Source organism: Sinocyclocheilus anshuiensis, unplaced genomic scaffold, assembly GCF_001515605.1.
Source record: "Sinocyclocheilus anshuiensis isolate Anshui unplaced genomic scaffold, SAMN03320099.WGS_v1.1 scaffold1097, whole genome shotgun sequence".
NCBI classification, from domain to species: domain Eukaryota; kingdom Metazoa; phylum Chordata; class Actinopteri; order Cypriniformes; family Cyprinidae; genus Sinocyclocheilus; species Sinocyclocheilus anshuiensis.
In genome coordinates, this window is record NW_015555843.1 from 743,933 (window position 1) to 760,188 (window position 16,256).

The 16,256-nt window shown below is 38.9% G+C and overlaps 2 protein-coding genes across 3 annotated transcripts in view; both read left to right on the plus strand.

The window, feature by feature from the left end:
• Positions 1 to 1,905, plus strand: part of LOC107675526 (WD repeat-containing protein 35-like) — a 2,556-nt gene extending 651 nt beyond the window's left edge. The window contains exons 3-5 of the mRNA XM_016469917.1: positions 851 to 980; positions 1,375 to 1,434; positions 1,732 to 1,905. Coding sequence (XP_016325403.1) covers positions 851 to 980; positions 1,375 to 1,434; positions 1,732 to 1,769 — 228 coding nt within the window. The 3' untranslated portion in view covers positions 1,770 to 1,905. The remainder of the gene's footprint in view (positions 1 to 850; positions 981 to 1,374; positions 1,435 to 1,731) is intronic.
• A 3,757-nt stretch (positions 1,906 to 5,662) lies between these two features.
• Positions 5,663 to 9,628, plus strand: LOC107675527 (potassium voltage-gated channel subfamily S member 3-like). 2 transcript variants are annotated; one of them, XR_001632605.1, is made up of 3 exons: positions 5,663 to 6,006; positions 7,313 to 9,141; positions 9,505 to 9,628. XR_001632605.1 is itself a non-coding variant. In XM_016469918.1 (2 exons), exon 2 carries the CDS (start codon positions 7,392 to 7,394, stop codon positions 8,904 to 8,906), a length of 1,515 nt encoding a protein of 504 aa, XP_016325404.1. In that variant the 5' UTR covers positions 5,663 to 6,006; positions 7,313 to 7,391; the 3' UTR covers positions 8,907 to 9,628. The 2 variants fall into 2 exon arrangements, 1 of the variants encoding a protein (XP_016325404.1); XM_016469918.1 differs by having other exon boundaries at positions 7,313 to 9,628.
• Positions 9,629 to 16,256: the final 6,628 nt, after the last annotated feature.

Below are 16,256 nucleotides of genomic sequence, written 5' to 3' on the forward strand. Positions count from 1 at the left end.
AATAACAAACAACAAGTGCTACTCTACACTGCTCAAAACTCGCGTTAGTGTCAAATCCTTTAAATATGAAAACATACTTGCAGACTGTGAGTCAGAACAGCCGGCATTGTAGTCTACTCTACCAGGATCAGGAAACAGTCCTCCATAAAATGTGTTGCACACATCTGAATATTTGGGTTGAAGTGTTCTGGAACAGTGTTGTAAATACAACTTAACCACTGATTTCTAGTCGTGTCCTCTTTTGGAAGGCCAAACAAAGTAGTTTCGCTTTCGCAATGAAACACACAGCGTCTTCACAACATGGCGGCGGCGGTGGCAGCAACAATAAAGTTACGCCTTCTTTCTTTGCGTGAACATTTGGGCAGTGTTATGCAAATCTTCCCACATCGTGACGTAGACATGTGGGGGCGTGTTGTGCTTGCACAAGTGTTGCACACTTGTGCTGCTTCTCTTGCAACAGTTCTGATCATCAGATCTTTAGAAATCATACAATGAATGAAATAATAATTATCCGTTATCTGTGTTAAAGATTTTGACAGCCCTATTTAATATGCATTTCTCAAAAGACCCATTTCTTTCTCCCTCTCCTCACTGAATACATTCTGACTCATTGCCTTTTCTTTGACTTTTTTGGTCATTTAGAGATAATGATGCTTCTGTCATTAGTTTAAATGAGAGGTTCAGAGAGATCACAGTGCTCATCATCAGTTCTAATCAAAGATCCAGTTGCAGCTGTAATGTCATCACACTCATCTGCTCAGGAAACCTGTCTGTGATGATGTTTAGATGTTTGATGATGGTAACAAATGTGCAACAATAAAAATACATTTTAATTGTGTGCATTTTTCAGTGGAATAAAGCTGTTGAACTTGCCAAAAACCACAGTATGAAGGAAATTGGGCCACTGCTGTCCAAATACACCTCACATCTGCTGGAGAAAAACAAAACTCTAGAGGCTGTAGAGCTCTACAGAAAAGCCCATCACTTCCTGGATGCCGCCAAACTCATGTTTAAGGTATGTTAATATCAGCTTGTGTAAGAAAAAAAATTCAGTGGGGATCCTCAGGTTATGAAACCAGTGATGATGGAATTGCAAAAATAATGATGACAATAATAAAAATATTTAAATGTTTTTTTTTTGTTAAACCAATTTTGTTGTGCCCAACCCAGTTGTGCTGCCAAACAAAGAGATTGTAATTTCTGTTAGTGGCATAGAAATAACACACTTCACATTTAAAGTCGGGACATTTTTGTAACTGTAAAATATTTTTAGATATTTTTATTTCACCTCAGATCGCTGAAGAAGAGGCAAAAAAGAGAACGCGACCTCTGCGAGTGAAGAAGCTGTATGTGCTCGCCTCCCTGCTGGTGGAGAACTTCCACACCCAGATCAAAAGCTCACAGCAAAGCAAAACCAAGAGCAAGAAATCAGAGGTACTCTAACTGTTCACACATCCTCATACAGTACATACTCCAAACTCCTGTTACCTATTTCCAGATGTTCTGCTTCCTGTATGTAGTTTAGATTTAGTACAGGACTAAGCAAGTACAGGTTTATTATTATTTGTGATCTTTGCAAAGAGCTGTGGTAGTCGGTAACTCTCTGTGCCGTGGTCTGCAGCTGCAGCCTGACTCACAGTCCGACAGCATCAGAGGGGCAGGAAATCAGTTGTGATGAAGGGCTCATTTGCAGCCTAGTGTTGGGTAATTTGTGTGTGTGGTTTATTTCAGGCTACCAGTGCATTAGCAGGGCTGTTAGAGGAAGATGAGTCGTCTTCAGACAGCCGTATCCTGGATGACGCCTGGCGTGGGGCAGAGGCCTATCATTTCTTTCTGCTTGTGCAGAGACAGCTGTATGAAGGCAAGCAAGGTGGACGCGGCCATGAGGACAGGTGACACTTAAAACCCAAGCTGAGTTGTGATAGTATATACACACTTAATATTACAATCTTTCTACATTATTTAGTCTCTTAAAGGGGTTCAGTTTTTAAAATGATTTTCTGTCTGTAATTTTCAGGTGCAATCTGTTGAGGTTTGTCAGAAGTTTACATAATTGTAACTGTCTTAAAGGAATAGTTCACCCATAATTATACATTTGCTGAAAATAATAATGATCTCCATATTGTAAATCTGTGTGTGTGAATGTCTGTGAATACATGCATGGTATGTCTGGCCTTGTCTGCTCACATTAAGTGTTAAATCGCTCACCTGAGCTGAGAAAACAAACACAAAGTGAAGTCTTTATAGCGTTCGTTCCACACATACACACTCGCAAAAAATGTTTGCTTACACGAATGTCTAGACAAAATGTTTAAACCACAGATCATATCCAGACATCATATCCAGGACCACCTGGAAAAGAGGTGTGCATGGATGTATGTGTGGGTTCTTTTTTTTTTTGTCTTTCAGTTAGCAGTGTTTTCATTGCATAATTATATTAAAATCCTAAAATGATCTGTTAAAAGCTATTTAAGTTAGAGATGCACTGATATTAAAATTCTGAAACTGATCATTATTATCGTGTCATGACAGATAACCAATAAATGGCCAATATTAAAATATCATACAATTTTTCTAAATAAATTAAAAATAAAACACTAAAAACAAATATCAGAATTGCTACAAGTGAATTTAGGCATCACATCATTATATTGTACAGTATGAAAAATGTATATTCAGATTTGAGATTTAATAAAAAAAGTGTTTTTAACAGTTTTATTAAATTATTCTCTTTTTTTTTAATTAACATTCAGTGAGCAGCAAAGGTGTGTCTTATTAAAATCTTTTGTTCCTCAAATGTGAAACAATTCAATAATTATTTTATTCTCTATTTCTAGCTCTCCATCTCTGTGACTATGAGGATATTATCCCTGCTGTGGAGATATACTCTCTGCTAGCCATCTGCTCATCTGCCAACCGTGCGTTTGGTATTTGCTCACGTGCCTTTATTAAGCTGGAATCTCTGGAAACACTGACTCCAGATCAGAGGCAGCTTTATGAAGACCTGGCCCTGGAGATCTTCACCAAACACAGCCCTCGAGACACCCGGCAAAGCCAGCGAGACTGATGGGTAAGACAGATGTGCTTTACAACCTCACTGAGTGAACAACCACTGGAAACATTTCTCAGGCTCCGTTTAACCGATAAATGAGGTGGATCCTTCATTACGGCTGGTAGACAGAGCTGTGAGGTCACAGTGAGGCAAGTGTAAAGTAGAGTGAAATGAGTGGCGTAAGGGTCGGCGTGCATGACGCAGGCCCGCATCACTGCGGTGTGCCGAGTGACAGGAAATTTCCAGACCATTCAAATTATTACATCAGCACAGTTTCTCCTGTAAACTGTAGTAAAACTGTGGGAAGATTATTTAATAAATCACTGGCGTTGAAAAGTTTGGAGTCAGTAAGATTTTTTAAATGTTTTTAAAAGAAGTCTCTTATGCTCACCAAGGCAACATTTATTTGATTAAAAATGATTCAAAAACAATATTATTGTGAAATACTATTTAAATTTAAAAGAACTATTTTCTATTAGAATTTATTTTAAAACTTAATTCCTGTGATGGCAAAGCTGAATTTTCAGCATCATTACTCCAGCCTTCAGTCACATGATCCTTCAGAAATCATTCTAATATGCCGATTTGGTGCCCAAGTAACATTTCTTATTATCAAAATATTTTTTTGGAAATCATGATATTTTTGTAATATAAGAATAGCATTTATTTGAAATAATTTTTGTAACATTTTAAATGTCTTTACTGTCACTTGCTGCATCATTACCAAATAAAAGTATTAACATCTTTAAAAAAAATCTCACTTACCCCAACATTTTTTATGATAATGTATCTTTTTTTCTCTCATTGAAGCTGTCCATTATCATTCATTCTGCAAACCCCCAAAAGGATATATACACATCACACACATTTCCAGGTTAATTTTGTCTGAATTCATTGAATGACAATCATATTACATCTGTTTGTTCGCAAAGTGCTCCTGTTCTTATTCAGAATCTGAGTTAAGGGATTTTAAGGGCCAGAATCTGGCCCAGATAATTAACCACATTATTTACATCAGTAATGAGGTAAATAGTAATCAGCACAAAACATAAATGTGAGTCAGCAAAAATAACTGTCCCAATTATGTTTGTAAAACAATGTTAAACTGGTTAAACTAGCATGTGTGATGATGCATTCTGACTTGATGAATGAATCTCTATCTCTTTGTCTTTTATTTTCTCTCTTTTTATTACTTCCTGCCCACCTGTATAGTGACGGAAGAGTGATATCGGAGTACCAGTTCTGGATGTGCAGTGTGTGTAAGCACTGTGCTGTGGAGCAGGAGATCACACAACACAACTTCTGTCCTCTCTGTCACTCCCAGTGGGATAGATTTTTCCCATCTCTTTTCTAAGCTCAGCTCTTGCTCCATCAAATGTCAGTCTTTTTGATGTACTGTGGGACACAAACTCTGCCATAGGGGTAGGCTTAAAATATATATGATATATAATATTTGGATGTTCAAACAAATTATCATATATATTTATACATTTAATTTCTTTTATATGGCATTTTCATATAGTTATGTATATAATTACAGTGTTTACTTTACCTAACAATATTCTACACAAATTTCTCTGTAAATCATTCGAAAAGACATTCTTATGGAATCAGCACATTCCACTCAATTTGACAACTTAAATAAAAATGAGTTAAATATTGTTTAAATGTTTGCAAAGTTAGGAATGAATCATCTTGCTAATAACTTTATGTGTGTATTTGTGACGTTTTTTTAGTAAAAAACAAAACAAAACAATGAAACGGATTCAGTGTGTCCTGTTATTTTAGCATTAATCGAACAATAGAACATCAGTTTGCCCTGATGTAATCTTAAATAAATGTTCCTATATTCATCAAAAGACTTCAAAAAGACAATCTCTCAGACTTTGCCGTTCACTTTTGTCAGTTATGATTTGAAATGAGAATTTACATATTTAATTTTAGGCACCGGTCCAGTGAAACTTACAGATAATATTTGTCTTTACCTGATTTTCACCTTGCTTCTGCTTCTGACAGAATGTACTGTATTATGTAACTTGTTGCATATGCTTGATACATTTATAGTTTTTTCGCTGAGCATAAGCAAAGAACTTATATTGACTTGAATTCTATACTCTTTGGCATAAGTGACGGCGTTGGTATTTTTCTTTAGTGTGAACATGTTTAAAAATACATACTTTAAAGAGTAAAACGGCGTTCTCTTGACGGCCTCTAGGGGGCATCATCTGTCAATTCCTCTGCACGTGCGACAGGTGCTGCGCGAGGGAGAAGAACTTTAAATGAAGTGAACCTGTTCACAAACCACTCGCTGTTTACATGGTTTAATAACTTAACACTCCGTAACGTAACTGCAGTAGCCTATGTCGATGCTGATATCCTTCCGTCCTGAAATAATTTCTAAATATTAAAATTACACACTTGATGCTCACAAAAGCAGCGAGACGACAATTCTTTTTACCCTCAAACTTTTCAGTATAGGTGTTTTCTTTTTTATTTTCTTTCACAATATCCATCCGACCTCTGTCTTCTTCAGCAGTAACTCAAGGGATCTTTAATCTCACTCTTTTATTAGTGTTCTAATCCTTTAACTGGCCTTCACGGGTGGTCAAAGTGTCTCTCACTTGCACTGATTTCACCTCTCTGCCCTCCGATTATTTTTCACTTAATCATTGCTACTCAGTGGAGCTTGTGGAGGCGCGTCCTGAAATGCAAAGCGCAAGCGCGTTCCAGCTGCCACGGGCCAGTGACGCAGGGACGCGCAGCTGCCCCGAGGCACCGCGAGTGCGTTAGCGGCACACTATGTGCCAAGTGTCCCACCCGCCACAGTCCGCTGCGGGACATGGGACAAATACTGCGAACGAGCGCACACCGGGCTCGACTTTACCAAGGAAGGCGCTGGAAGATGGAAACGTCTTTGCAGTGCCCTGATGCCGTCGGAAAAGAAAGGAAAACAGGTAAACTGATTTTTGCTTCTGTGTACGTAGTTTAGGTTACGCAGTGTTGCTTTTGAACATAACTTTGGTGCTGGAGTTCGACCAGGCAGAGCGCGCGGACATACACACCTTGCAGAAACTTATCAACGATTGTATATAGGCCTATATGTAATTTAGAAATTCAGTGTTGTACCCAAATTTAACAGTTTGGTGTTTTGAGGTCTATATTTGTGGGAATGCGGTTTTTCTATAGTTTACTTCTGTTGCTATCAAATGTTATTTACGTGTTATGTAGTGCAAAATGAATGATTACTAGCTACATACAGTGAGGTCTAAAAGTATGAACCATATTGAAAATCTGGAGTTTGAAATCTTATTTAAAGCTAGAAATAATATATTTGAAAAAAAGAAAAAAGAAATGTTATGACATTATAAGTTAAGAAGAACTATACGTTTTTGCAGTATTTACAGGTCTATTTAAATTACTCAATTATTTAAATAAATTTACTAAATAAGTAAATATGTGACGTTCATCATGTCATGTCATTCTCTACAGACAGTTTCCATTAAAGCACAAGATGCTCTTTGGATGTTTCTCAAATGCTGGGGAATGTGATCATCAGGTTTTACACAAATTTGTGGAGTTCATGCTGTTGCCATTAAAGCAAAAGAGGAACAAACCAAATACTTTTTGAAAATCAAAGACATTTTGAAACTTGTCGCTCAAATTTATATGCTGACTATGTAATATTGAATGTTTTTTTGATGCAAATAAATTTTACGTTTTCAGTTCAGCCTCTCACTTGATGTTGACGATATATATATATATATATATATTTATTTATTTAGTGGTCTCAGACTCAGAATAAAAATGTTTTTTTCAAACTTTACAAAAGCACTGCACATGAACTGTCAAGCATTCACTGAATGTCCTGAAATCTTGACATGATTTTGTGCCCAGCGATCAGAGTTAGTGTTGAAATGCTCATAATGATCACTCAGGTTTTGTTTACGACACTGTACAAAATCAATATCCATTAGCAGCTATGAAGGCTGATTTGGGCTCCAGATTGCTTTTATCCCATCACAGTTGTTACAGATAGAAGCAGTATATAATAGATTAGCTGTCTGTCTGTCTCTCTGTGTATTTAAATCTGCTTACGTTTCTGTCTTGTCATACATTTGCGTACAGTACAGTGAACTATGGCAAGAAATACTGAAAAAAAAAAAAAAACATTTTTGATGAGCAGGAATATTGTTTTGATGGCAACAGGTCAACTTTTTCTTCTGAAAGTGCTAATCAGACTTTTCTTTTCCTCTATTATAGGCATGCAGCCATAGCTGAGTCTCTCCAAAACTGCTTAGCCCAACAGTCCCAATTACTCCTTCATGTTCTGGCATCCATCATGGTGTATGGGCAGGTCCTGCACCGCCAAGGCCCCAAGGAGAGCTTCATCAACCTCAACGTCGGTGGCTTTAAGCAGCAAGTGGAACGTGTGGTCCTCCAACGCTTCCCCCACACGCGACTTGCCCAACTTCTCTACTGCAGCTCAGAGGCTGCTATTCTCCAGCTTTGTGACGACTATGCAGCTGCCGAATGCGAGTATTATTTCGACCGAAACCCATGGTTTTTTCGCTACGTACTGAATTTCTACCATACCGGAAAGATCCACCTGATGGAAGAGTTGTGTGTGTTTAGCTTCTGCCAGGAGCTGGAATACTGGGGCATCAAGGAGCTTCACCTGGACACTTGCTGCAGCAACAGATTTCAAGAACAGAAAGAGTACGCAGGAGATCACGACTGGGGAAACGACGATGACCCACAGAACCAGCTGCAGGACAGCTTAGATTCATCTATGGAGGAACTATCGGCGTTTGACAAAGACCTGGAAAAGTTTGAGGGCACCTGGTGCGCCGAGAAGCGTAAGGAACTCTGGTTGCGACTGGAAAACCCGGGATACTCGTGCTCTGCGAAAGTAACGGCGGTGTTTTCGCTGAGTGTGGTACTGATGAGTATCATAGCCATGTGCGTTCATAGCATGCCCGAGTTCCACCAGGTGGACGTTAATGACAAAGAAGTAGAGAACCCGGTGTTGGCTGTGTTCGAGACCTTTTGCGTCCTCTGGTTCTCTATCGAGTTCATCCTACGATTAGCTGTCACACCATGTTTCCGCAAATTCCTGAGCAATGCGCTAAACATCATTGATTTCGCCTCTATTATTCCATTTTATGCCACTTTGGCGTTTGAAACCATGGATGCTGAGGAAAGCGAGGAGCTTGAGAACGTGGGAAGGGTCGTGCAAATCCTGCGCCTTATGCGTATCTTTCGCATCCTCAAACTGGCACGGCATTCGGTCGGGCTGCGTTCACTTGGGGCGACTCTCCGTCACAGCTACCATGAGGTCGGGCTCCTCATCCTCTTCCTTTCCGTGGGAATCTCCATTTTCTCAGTGCTCATCTATTTTGTGGAAAGAGAGAATGATGAGTCGGAACTGCAGACCATACCGATGGGCTGGTGGTGGGCGACGATCACCATGACCACGGTGGGATACGGCGACACGTATCCCATCACGCTGGCTGGGAAACTCATCGCCACCTTGTGCATCATTTGTGGCCTGCTTGTAGTCGCCCTTCCCATCTCTATTATCTTCAACAAGTTCTCCAAGTACTACCAGAGACAGAAAGCCCTGGTGGAGTCCGACCAGCTCCATCCAGAAGACGAAAAACTGGCAAATCTCAGCATGCCTTTACCTTTACTTTACATAGGAGGCCTCTACGGACAAAAGATGACTCCCCTGGTGCGCAGTACGTCCTCAGTAGGGAGCGCAGGGAGTGAGGGAGATGTCACTGATGCTTCCAGCATTCAGGATGTTGAAATTGTCTGCCCTACTGGGATGCCACAGGCCTACAAAGCAACATAGATCAGGGTTCCTCAAATCCGGTCCTGGAGGGCCACTGCCCTGCAGAGTTTAGCTCCAACCTTGATTAAACTCACTTACCTGTGATTTTCTAGGGATCTTAATGACCTTGATGAGCTTTCTCAGGTGTATTTGATCAGGGTTGGAGCTAAACTATGCAGGGCATTGGCCCTCCAGGGCAAGATCTGAGGAACCCTGGCACAAATGTTAATATGCACAACCTTAAACCTTGATTAAGGTGAGAAGAAACAAAAATAAACTTGCTTGCTTAGATCTGCAGCACATGTTGAGGAAACACTAGCGGACCCTAAGACTCAAGGCTCTCATTTCTTACTGAGCGACTCCTGGACCTTCGATCAAAAGCACCTTTTCTCTTTAGTTCTCAGGGTGAAAATGTCTCAAGCTTTCCATTATTTATGGTTCAGAACCTGTTATGGAAACTAATCCAAACAACAGGCTAGCATTAATGTTGTTGCTCTATACCCAATTAACAGCACTGATTGACAGGTGTTTTTTTTAATACTTTGGACAAGCTGTTCATTTAATTACAAGTCTTTCTGCAGTGCCTGTAGGAAAAGAACTATGCTTAAATGTTTTATAGGCAATGACAGCATCTAAAATGCTGGACTTCAAATGGCATGTTGGTGTACACCATCCTCCCTAATGTGTCCATCAGAGAGGGAAGGATTGAAAGAGTGCATGCATATTTCAACAAGAGAGAGGAGAGGCCATTTCAACAAGAGAGAGGAGAGGCCACAAGAGAAAGGAGAGAAGAAAGCATGAAAGATGTTACAGTTGAATAAAGTGTTGATGTACAGTAGATTTAAGTCTCTGCTCTTTATTCTGAAATCACTGCATGGGTCCATAGAGAGATTAAGGATCTTAAAAGAAATGGTTCCCCTTGAGATGAAAATGATGTTAGTTACAAAACCTCATGCCTTTTAAAACCCATAGTCTGTTATTGTGATGTGAAACACAAATAATACAGCTTTTTTCAATATAATGCAGTTTATAGTGACCACTATAAACACGCCTGGCTCCATAAATGACTTAAACATCTGTAAAAAAACAACAACAACATAAGAGTAGTTCATATGACTTTTCTCTATTTTCACTATTCTCCAAATCTTCTGAAGCTGTACTATGTCAGCAGGCTGAAAACAAAAAGGCTGATTTTTTTTATTATCATTTTTTGAAAGACTTTCCCTTCAGAGGACTATTAATTTGAGAGCCTCTGCATAATTGACGTCGGTGAGTTGAATCCCGATTTGTGAATGAATCGGCAAGATTTGTATACAAGTTAAATGGAAATAACCGACTCAAAGGAACAATTCGTTTATTGATCAAACACTTGGGTTCAGTTCACTGACTCAGCGATTCTGAAAAGACCTGCATGATTTATTTATTTTTTTTATATTGCTTTTTGTTCCATAAAAGAAAGAAAGTCATGCAGCCTTGGAATGACATGAGTAAAAGTAAGTAAATGATCATTTTTTTAAGTGAAGTTTCACATTTAATTTTTAATCAACTATTTCTTTGCAGTGAGTTTGTCCCACCTACTCATATGTCTCATGAGTAATGCCTTATGCATTATTGCATTATCAATAATGCCTTATTGAGCATCAAGTTCACCTATGCTCTGTCCTCTACACAGAGGGAATACATTCTCCCTCCATCTTGCTGTCTCGCTCATTTTTTTTAGAGTGACTTATGTCAGTAGGCTGTATTAGCAGCAGGAAACGAGGTCCAAATGTTAGGGCTGTCTGCCACAGGGGATGTATTACTGCTGAAACAGCATCCGTTTGGCAAGTGGCTTTAACTTGGATAGATCTGTCTCTGTTTGAGACGTGCCCATTGATCAATGTGTCACACTTGTGTGCTCAAGTGTTTAAGGGCAGACCTGTCTCATGAGTTACATGAATGGTGCAACTGACCCTTTTCAGCTTCAGCAAACTCAGAGATTTGGTGAGGTTTCAAGGGGAATGTGACTGGGAATAGAAAAATGTCCTTCATACACATTCTTACATTTATACTGGGGCTTTTCAGTATCATTAGTGATTTTGCAATCAGACTGCTTGAAAAATACAGAGAGAAATGCGGTTCTTATTTGTTAGTATATAGGAAAAGTTTTCAAGAAATAATTTCCTTTTAGAGATGGATTACATGCCGTGTACTGTGGCAGGGTGACTCTTCTCCCTCCTCCAAGCCAGAAATATGAGGCCACCGCAAAGAGTCACATTTCTTGTTCAATTTACCTTTAAGATGCTTATGTTGATAGCCACCTAACCAAATCAGTGGTCACATAATCTAATCAACTTTGTTTGACTCTCAACAAGGGCTGCAAACATACAAAACAAAGCACTTTCTATTAGTGGTCAGTTCCAGTGGTGCAGACTATGATGAGCTGTTTTTTTGTTTTTTTTTTGACCGTCAACTTGTTTGTTTGTTAGGGTGATAAACCAGCTTAACAGCACCTATAAATGTCCAGTTAAATTGCTTTTTAACAGATGATTAAGCCAACTGGTGCATAAATCGCCAGCCGAATGACAGTGTAACAGGTGAGTTTGGAAGCATAACATCTTCAGTGCTGAATAAAGTCCTGGCTCAAGCAATTTGCCACCTCCTCTACATGGGTCAGTACACATCCTACTCACAAACACATTCTCTCTCTCTCTCTCCCTTTATCTCGTCTCTCGCTTTCCCTTCTTTTTTTTCTTACCTCACACAGGAAATGGGATGGAATCATCTGTCAGTGGCTGAAAAACAAGTAAAAAGGCCGTGAAAAGAAGTGTCTGAAGAAAACAGAGAAGTGATTTTTTATTTAGAAGTTTTGAGGTACAATAAATATCATAGTGAACAAGCCAACAATTTCTATATGGTGACTCGACTCACTAACTCTTTGTAAAAGTAATGTCACTTTTACAATGATTCACAAAAGACAGCATGTCTATTTAGACACTAGCATGATAATACTGATCAAAAACGTATGTAATAGATTATAAACATAACTGATTCATTTTATATATTGCACTAAGCTAAACTGAGTGATAAATCTCTGATGTGACAAAATCAAAACAGCTACCCTGAAAGCAACATTGTCAATCTTCTTGTTGATCAGTGAAACTGGTCCAATGATGGCATTCCAACTCTTGCTGAAGCTGTACTTACTGTACAGCTCAAAACAGTCCTGTTTCTCACTATCTGAAGATTGCCTGTCAGCCATCAGACCACTAAAGCCAAACCCATCTGTTTCGCAGGGCTGATATGGATGTTATGGATCTCTGGCTGGACTGGTGTGATGGCGTGTTCAATCACCTGGAGTTCTAGAATTGATTTTCGAGTGTTGAAGAGGTCACATGCTCGGCCAGTGTTTAATCTCCCCCTTTGGCCTTCAGCTGGGCTGTTCTACACTTCACACAGTTCCCATCAGCTGGAGGTCACCCTTCCGCACAGTATGTATACATGCATTGATTTTTATTTCCTTGTTTGAATACTTAAATACTCTAAGTATTTAATAGGAAAATGCCACAGAAAAGTTTGATTTTGCCAGTTTTATATATTATTAAAAAGTTTGCAGTAAGATTTTTAAAATGTCTCTTATGCTCACCAAGGCTGCATTTATGTGATAAAAATACAGTAAAAACAGTAAGATTGTGCAATATTATTACCATTTAAAATAACTGTTTTCAATTTTCATATATTTTAAATGTTATTTATTCCTGTGGTGCAAAGCTGAATTTTCAGCAACCATAATGTCACTCCAGTCTTCAGTGTCACATGATCCTTCAGAACAAAATTTTCTGTAAACGTCTGTAATGTCACTTTTTTCCTATTTAATGAAATTCAATTAAGTTATAAAAAATAAAACGCACTGACCCCAAGCTTTGAACAGCACTATGCGTGTCTATATGTGAACATTAAATATAAAAAGAATAAAGGAAGAAGTTCTTAAGTTAATTCTGAGTAAATTACCAACTATGGGGTCATTCAGTAGGAGGTTAATGCTCTGGCTTTGCTGCTGTTTCAGTGATGGTGAGGAAGATGATGGCGTCAGAATCCAGTATTTGCTTAATCAGCAGCTTGTGCTTGTTTATCTGAGTCAAAGATCAGAGAACGGCCAATCACAGCCAAACATCAACAATGTCAGCCAATATCTGATAAGAACATGGTAGAGGACACAGCAAAGAACTTACACAAACACCACAAAGCAGGCGTAGATGTGTGTATCAAATCAATGGTGTGCAGAACAGGAGTTCCTGAAGAGATTCACACTCCGAAAAGTGAGACCTGGGTAACTGTGTTATCCGCACCTTGTTTTACAGAGTGAGAATTAAGAAACGTGTGTCTGTGAGGCACCAGGTTGCACACATTCACACTTTAACTTTCAGTCTCCTTCAAAGAAATATCCCAGAGTTTCCTTAATAACCTTCAGAGAATGATGTTGAGATCTGACCAGAAAGAAAGAGAGAGGGAAAACCGGGCGGCCCCAGCAGATGGAGGTTAGGGTTCTCCAGATTATTCCATTTCAAACAGGTAATGGGCTGTGAAATGAATACACAGTAAGCATTTTTCTTGAATGTGAGGGCAGTTTCATTCAACATATGGACACGGAAATGAGTGTGTACGACTCTTGCATCTCTCAGTGTGTGTATGCCAGCTATATTATTAGTTATCGGTCATTTTCCTAATGAGCCTACTGCGATTTAAACTATGGAAGGTTCTTCAGGTTTGGGGAACTTCCACTCAAAATGTCAAACAAATAATTTCAAATCATAAAATTGTGCTACAAATAATCCTTATCCGTCAATTCGACTGAATGAGCTTTCCTTTGTATTCCGCTGGAACAATATGAAAAAAGACAACACATTTGTGGTCTGCTCAATGCTCTACCTTTAGTCTTTCACACACTCACAGTAAGGCCTGAAAATGATGTATTGTTTTAATGGTGCACATTAAATGTCATATGTTTGATATAATTATACTAGTATGTGAGTTAGGACAAAAGGTCATTGGTTCTCATGAATGTTAAGCTCAAGCACACACTGTCCCATTTCGGCGCATACAGTATGCATCTCACAGCTCTCTTTCTCTTCCCCCTTCCCTCCTGAGATCAATTCCCATTTAATTAGGGTCTGAAAGTTGTTAACGCTCACTGTGAAGTGCACACACATGTGAAATGGTTACTGATGACTAACACTTTCTTTTTCTTTAAGGCCGCGTCACTTCTGCAGCTGCTGGCATTATTGCAGACTGTGAGATCTGCAGTGTGTGCGAGGTGTTTCATAATGCTGCGCTGCTCGGATGACTTGACTCTAATTAAGAGCACAAATCATGTCTCTAGATGGGAAATGCTGTATGGGTCTCGTAAATCTTTGCTTGTGTTGCTTTTTATACATGTGAATGTTTCAGGAAAGATGTTTGTCTTTCCTGATTGAATATTCCTTGTTGTGTGAGATCACACTGTGACGCTCCAAAAACAACAAAACCAGGAACCTTAGAAGTAGTATATTGTTTGGAAGACTTATTATGATAGCTTTAAAAATTTTCCCTTTCACTGGAGCTCTCAAATCTCATTCTCCATTCCACACGTTAATGAGTAACAAGCACGAACCAATATCGTTTGGCTATGATTTCAAATGTGGTGTGGGGGAAAACAAATGAGTAAATCTCCACTTATGGTCTAAGCAGTTTCCTTGCTAAAGTTTTCTTAGCATTGAATCCAATAACATTTGCAGTATAAGTATTGATCTTCTCTTTGACAGACTTCTGACACTGCTTTTAACCCTTGGCTTTGAATCTTTAGGGGACGAATGCCACATTCTTAAATGGTTCTTTTAGTCTTTCTAAGTGCTCTGTGTATTTAAATGCATGCTTTCCGCAAAGTCAGAGAGAAAGAGAGAGATGCATTAATGGAATGTTTATTGCTTTGATGGAGAAATCAGGGAAGGCCTTTAGTTTTTATCCACTTGATTGTGTGTTTAGGACAGCAGCAACACAATCAAATGGAAAATGTAATGAAATTGTAACAGGGATAATGGACAAATTGTTTTAGTGAGCAAAGCTCTCATTCAGCCACAGAAGTTTTCCAAAATCATTTCATAAGTACACTATTGTTTAAATGTTAGACATTTTAAAGTTATTGAAAGAAGCCTTTTATGTTCACCAAGGCTGCATTTATTTGAGGAGAAAAAAAGTAACTGTAAAGTAAAAACAATAAGACAGAAATATTGTGAAATATCATTTATTATGATTTAAAATAATGATTTTCTATTTTTGTATATTTTAAAGTATAATGTATTCCTGTGATGGCAAGGTCAAATTTTCAGCAACCATTACTCTATTATTCAGTGTCACATGATCTTTCAGAAATCATTCTAATATGCTGATTGATTGTTTGAGGAACATTTCTTATTATCTATGTTAAAGGGGTCATATGATGTTGCTAAAAAGAACATTATTTTGTGTATTTGGTGTAATGAAAAAATCTGAATATTTTGGGTTGAACTGTTCTGGAACAGTGTTGTAAATGCAACTTAACCACTGATTTCTAGTCGTGTCCTCTTTTGGAAGGCCAAACAAAGTAGTTTCGCTTTCACAACGAAACACACAGCGTCACACACGGCGGGGCTAGAGTGAGCGGCAGCCGGCGGTCTTGAGAATGGTGCGGCTGGCGGGCTTGCGGCAACCACATGTGACGACCCCGGGCTGGACTCCGCTTCGTCCACAGTGAAAGCTGATCCGGCGATCCACAGCGCGAAGTTGATGTATTTCCTCAGCGACCAGCACGGATCAGCTCTAGGCATGACGAAGCGGATATCGTCCTCTTTTGGAAGGCCAACCAAAGTAGTTTCGCTTTCACAACGAAACACACGGCAACAACAATACTACAGCGAGAATCAAAGTTATGCCTTCTTTCTTTGCGTGAACATTTGGGCGGCGTTATGCAAATCTTCCCACATCGTGACGTAGACATGTGGGGGCGTGTTAGAACGAGCCGTTTTAGGTAGGCGTGGCTGACGCTTAACTTTTATAAAGAATATCTCTTTGGATTTGAGACTTTAGTCTTTGCAACTTTACAGATCTTCTTTATGCACCAAGAGCTTGTAACACTCCAAAGAGAAAGGAAAAATTTAAATCACATCATATGACCCCTTGAATGTGCTGCTAAATATATATACCATTTTATATTTTTTCAGGATTCTTTGATGAATAGAAAGTTCAAAAGAACTTGAAATATTTGAAATATAAATCCTTCACTGTTTTCACTGTCACGTTTAATTAATGTCATGTGTCCTTGCAGAATAAAAGCATTGTTGTCTCCCAATGCTTTGTGAAGCCCCCTTCTGTTTTCCC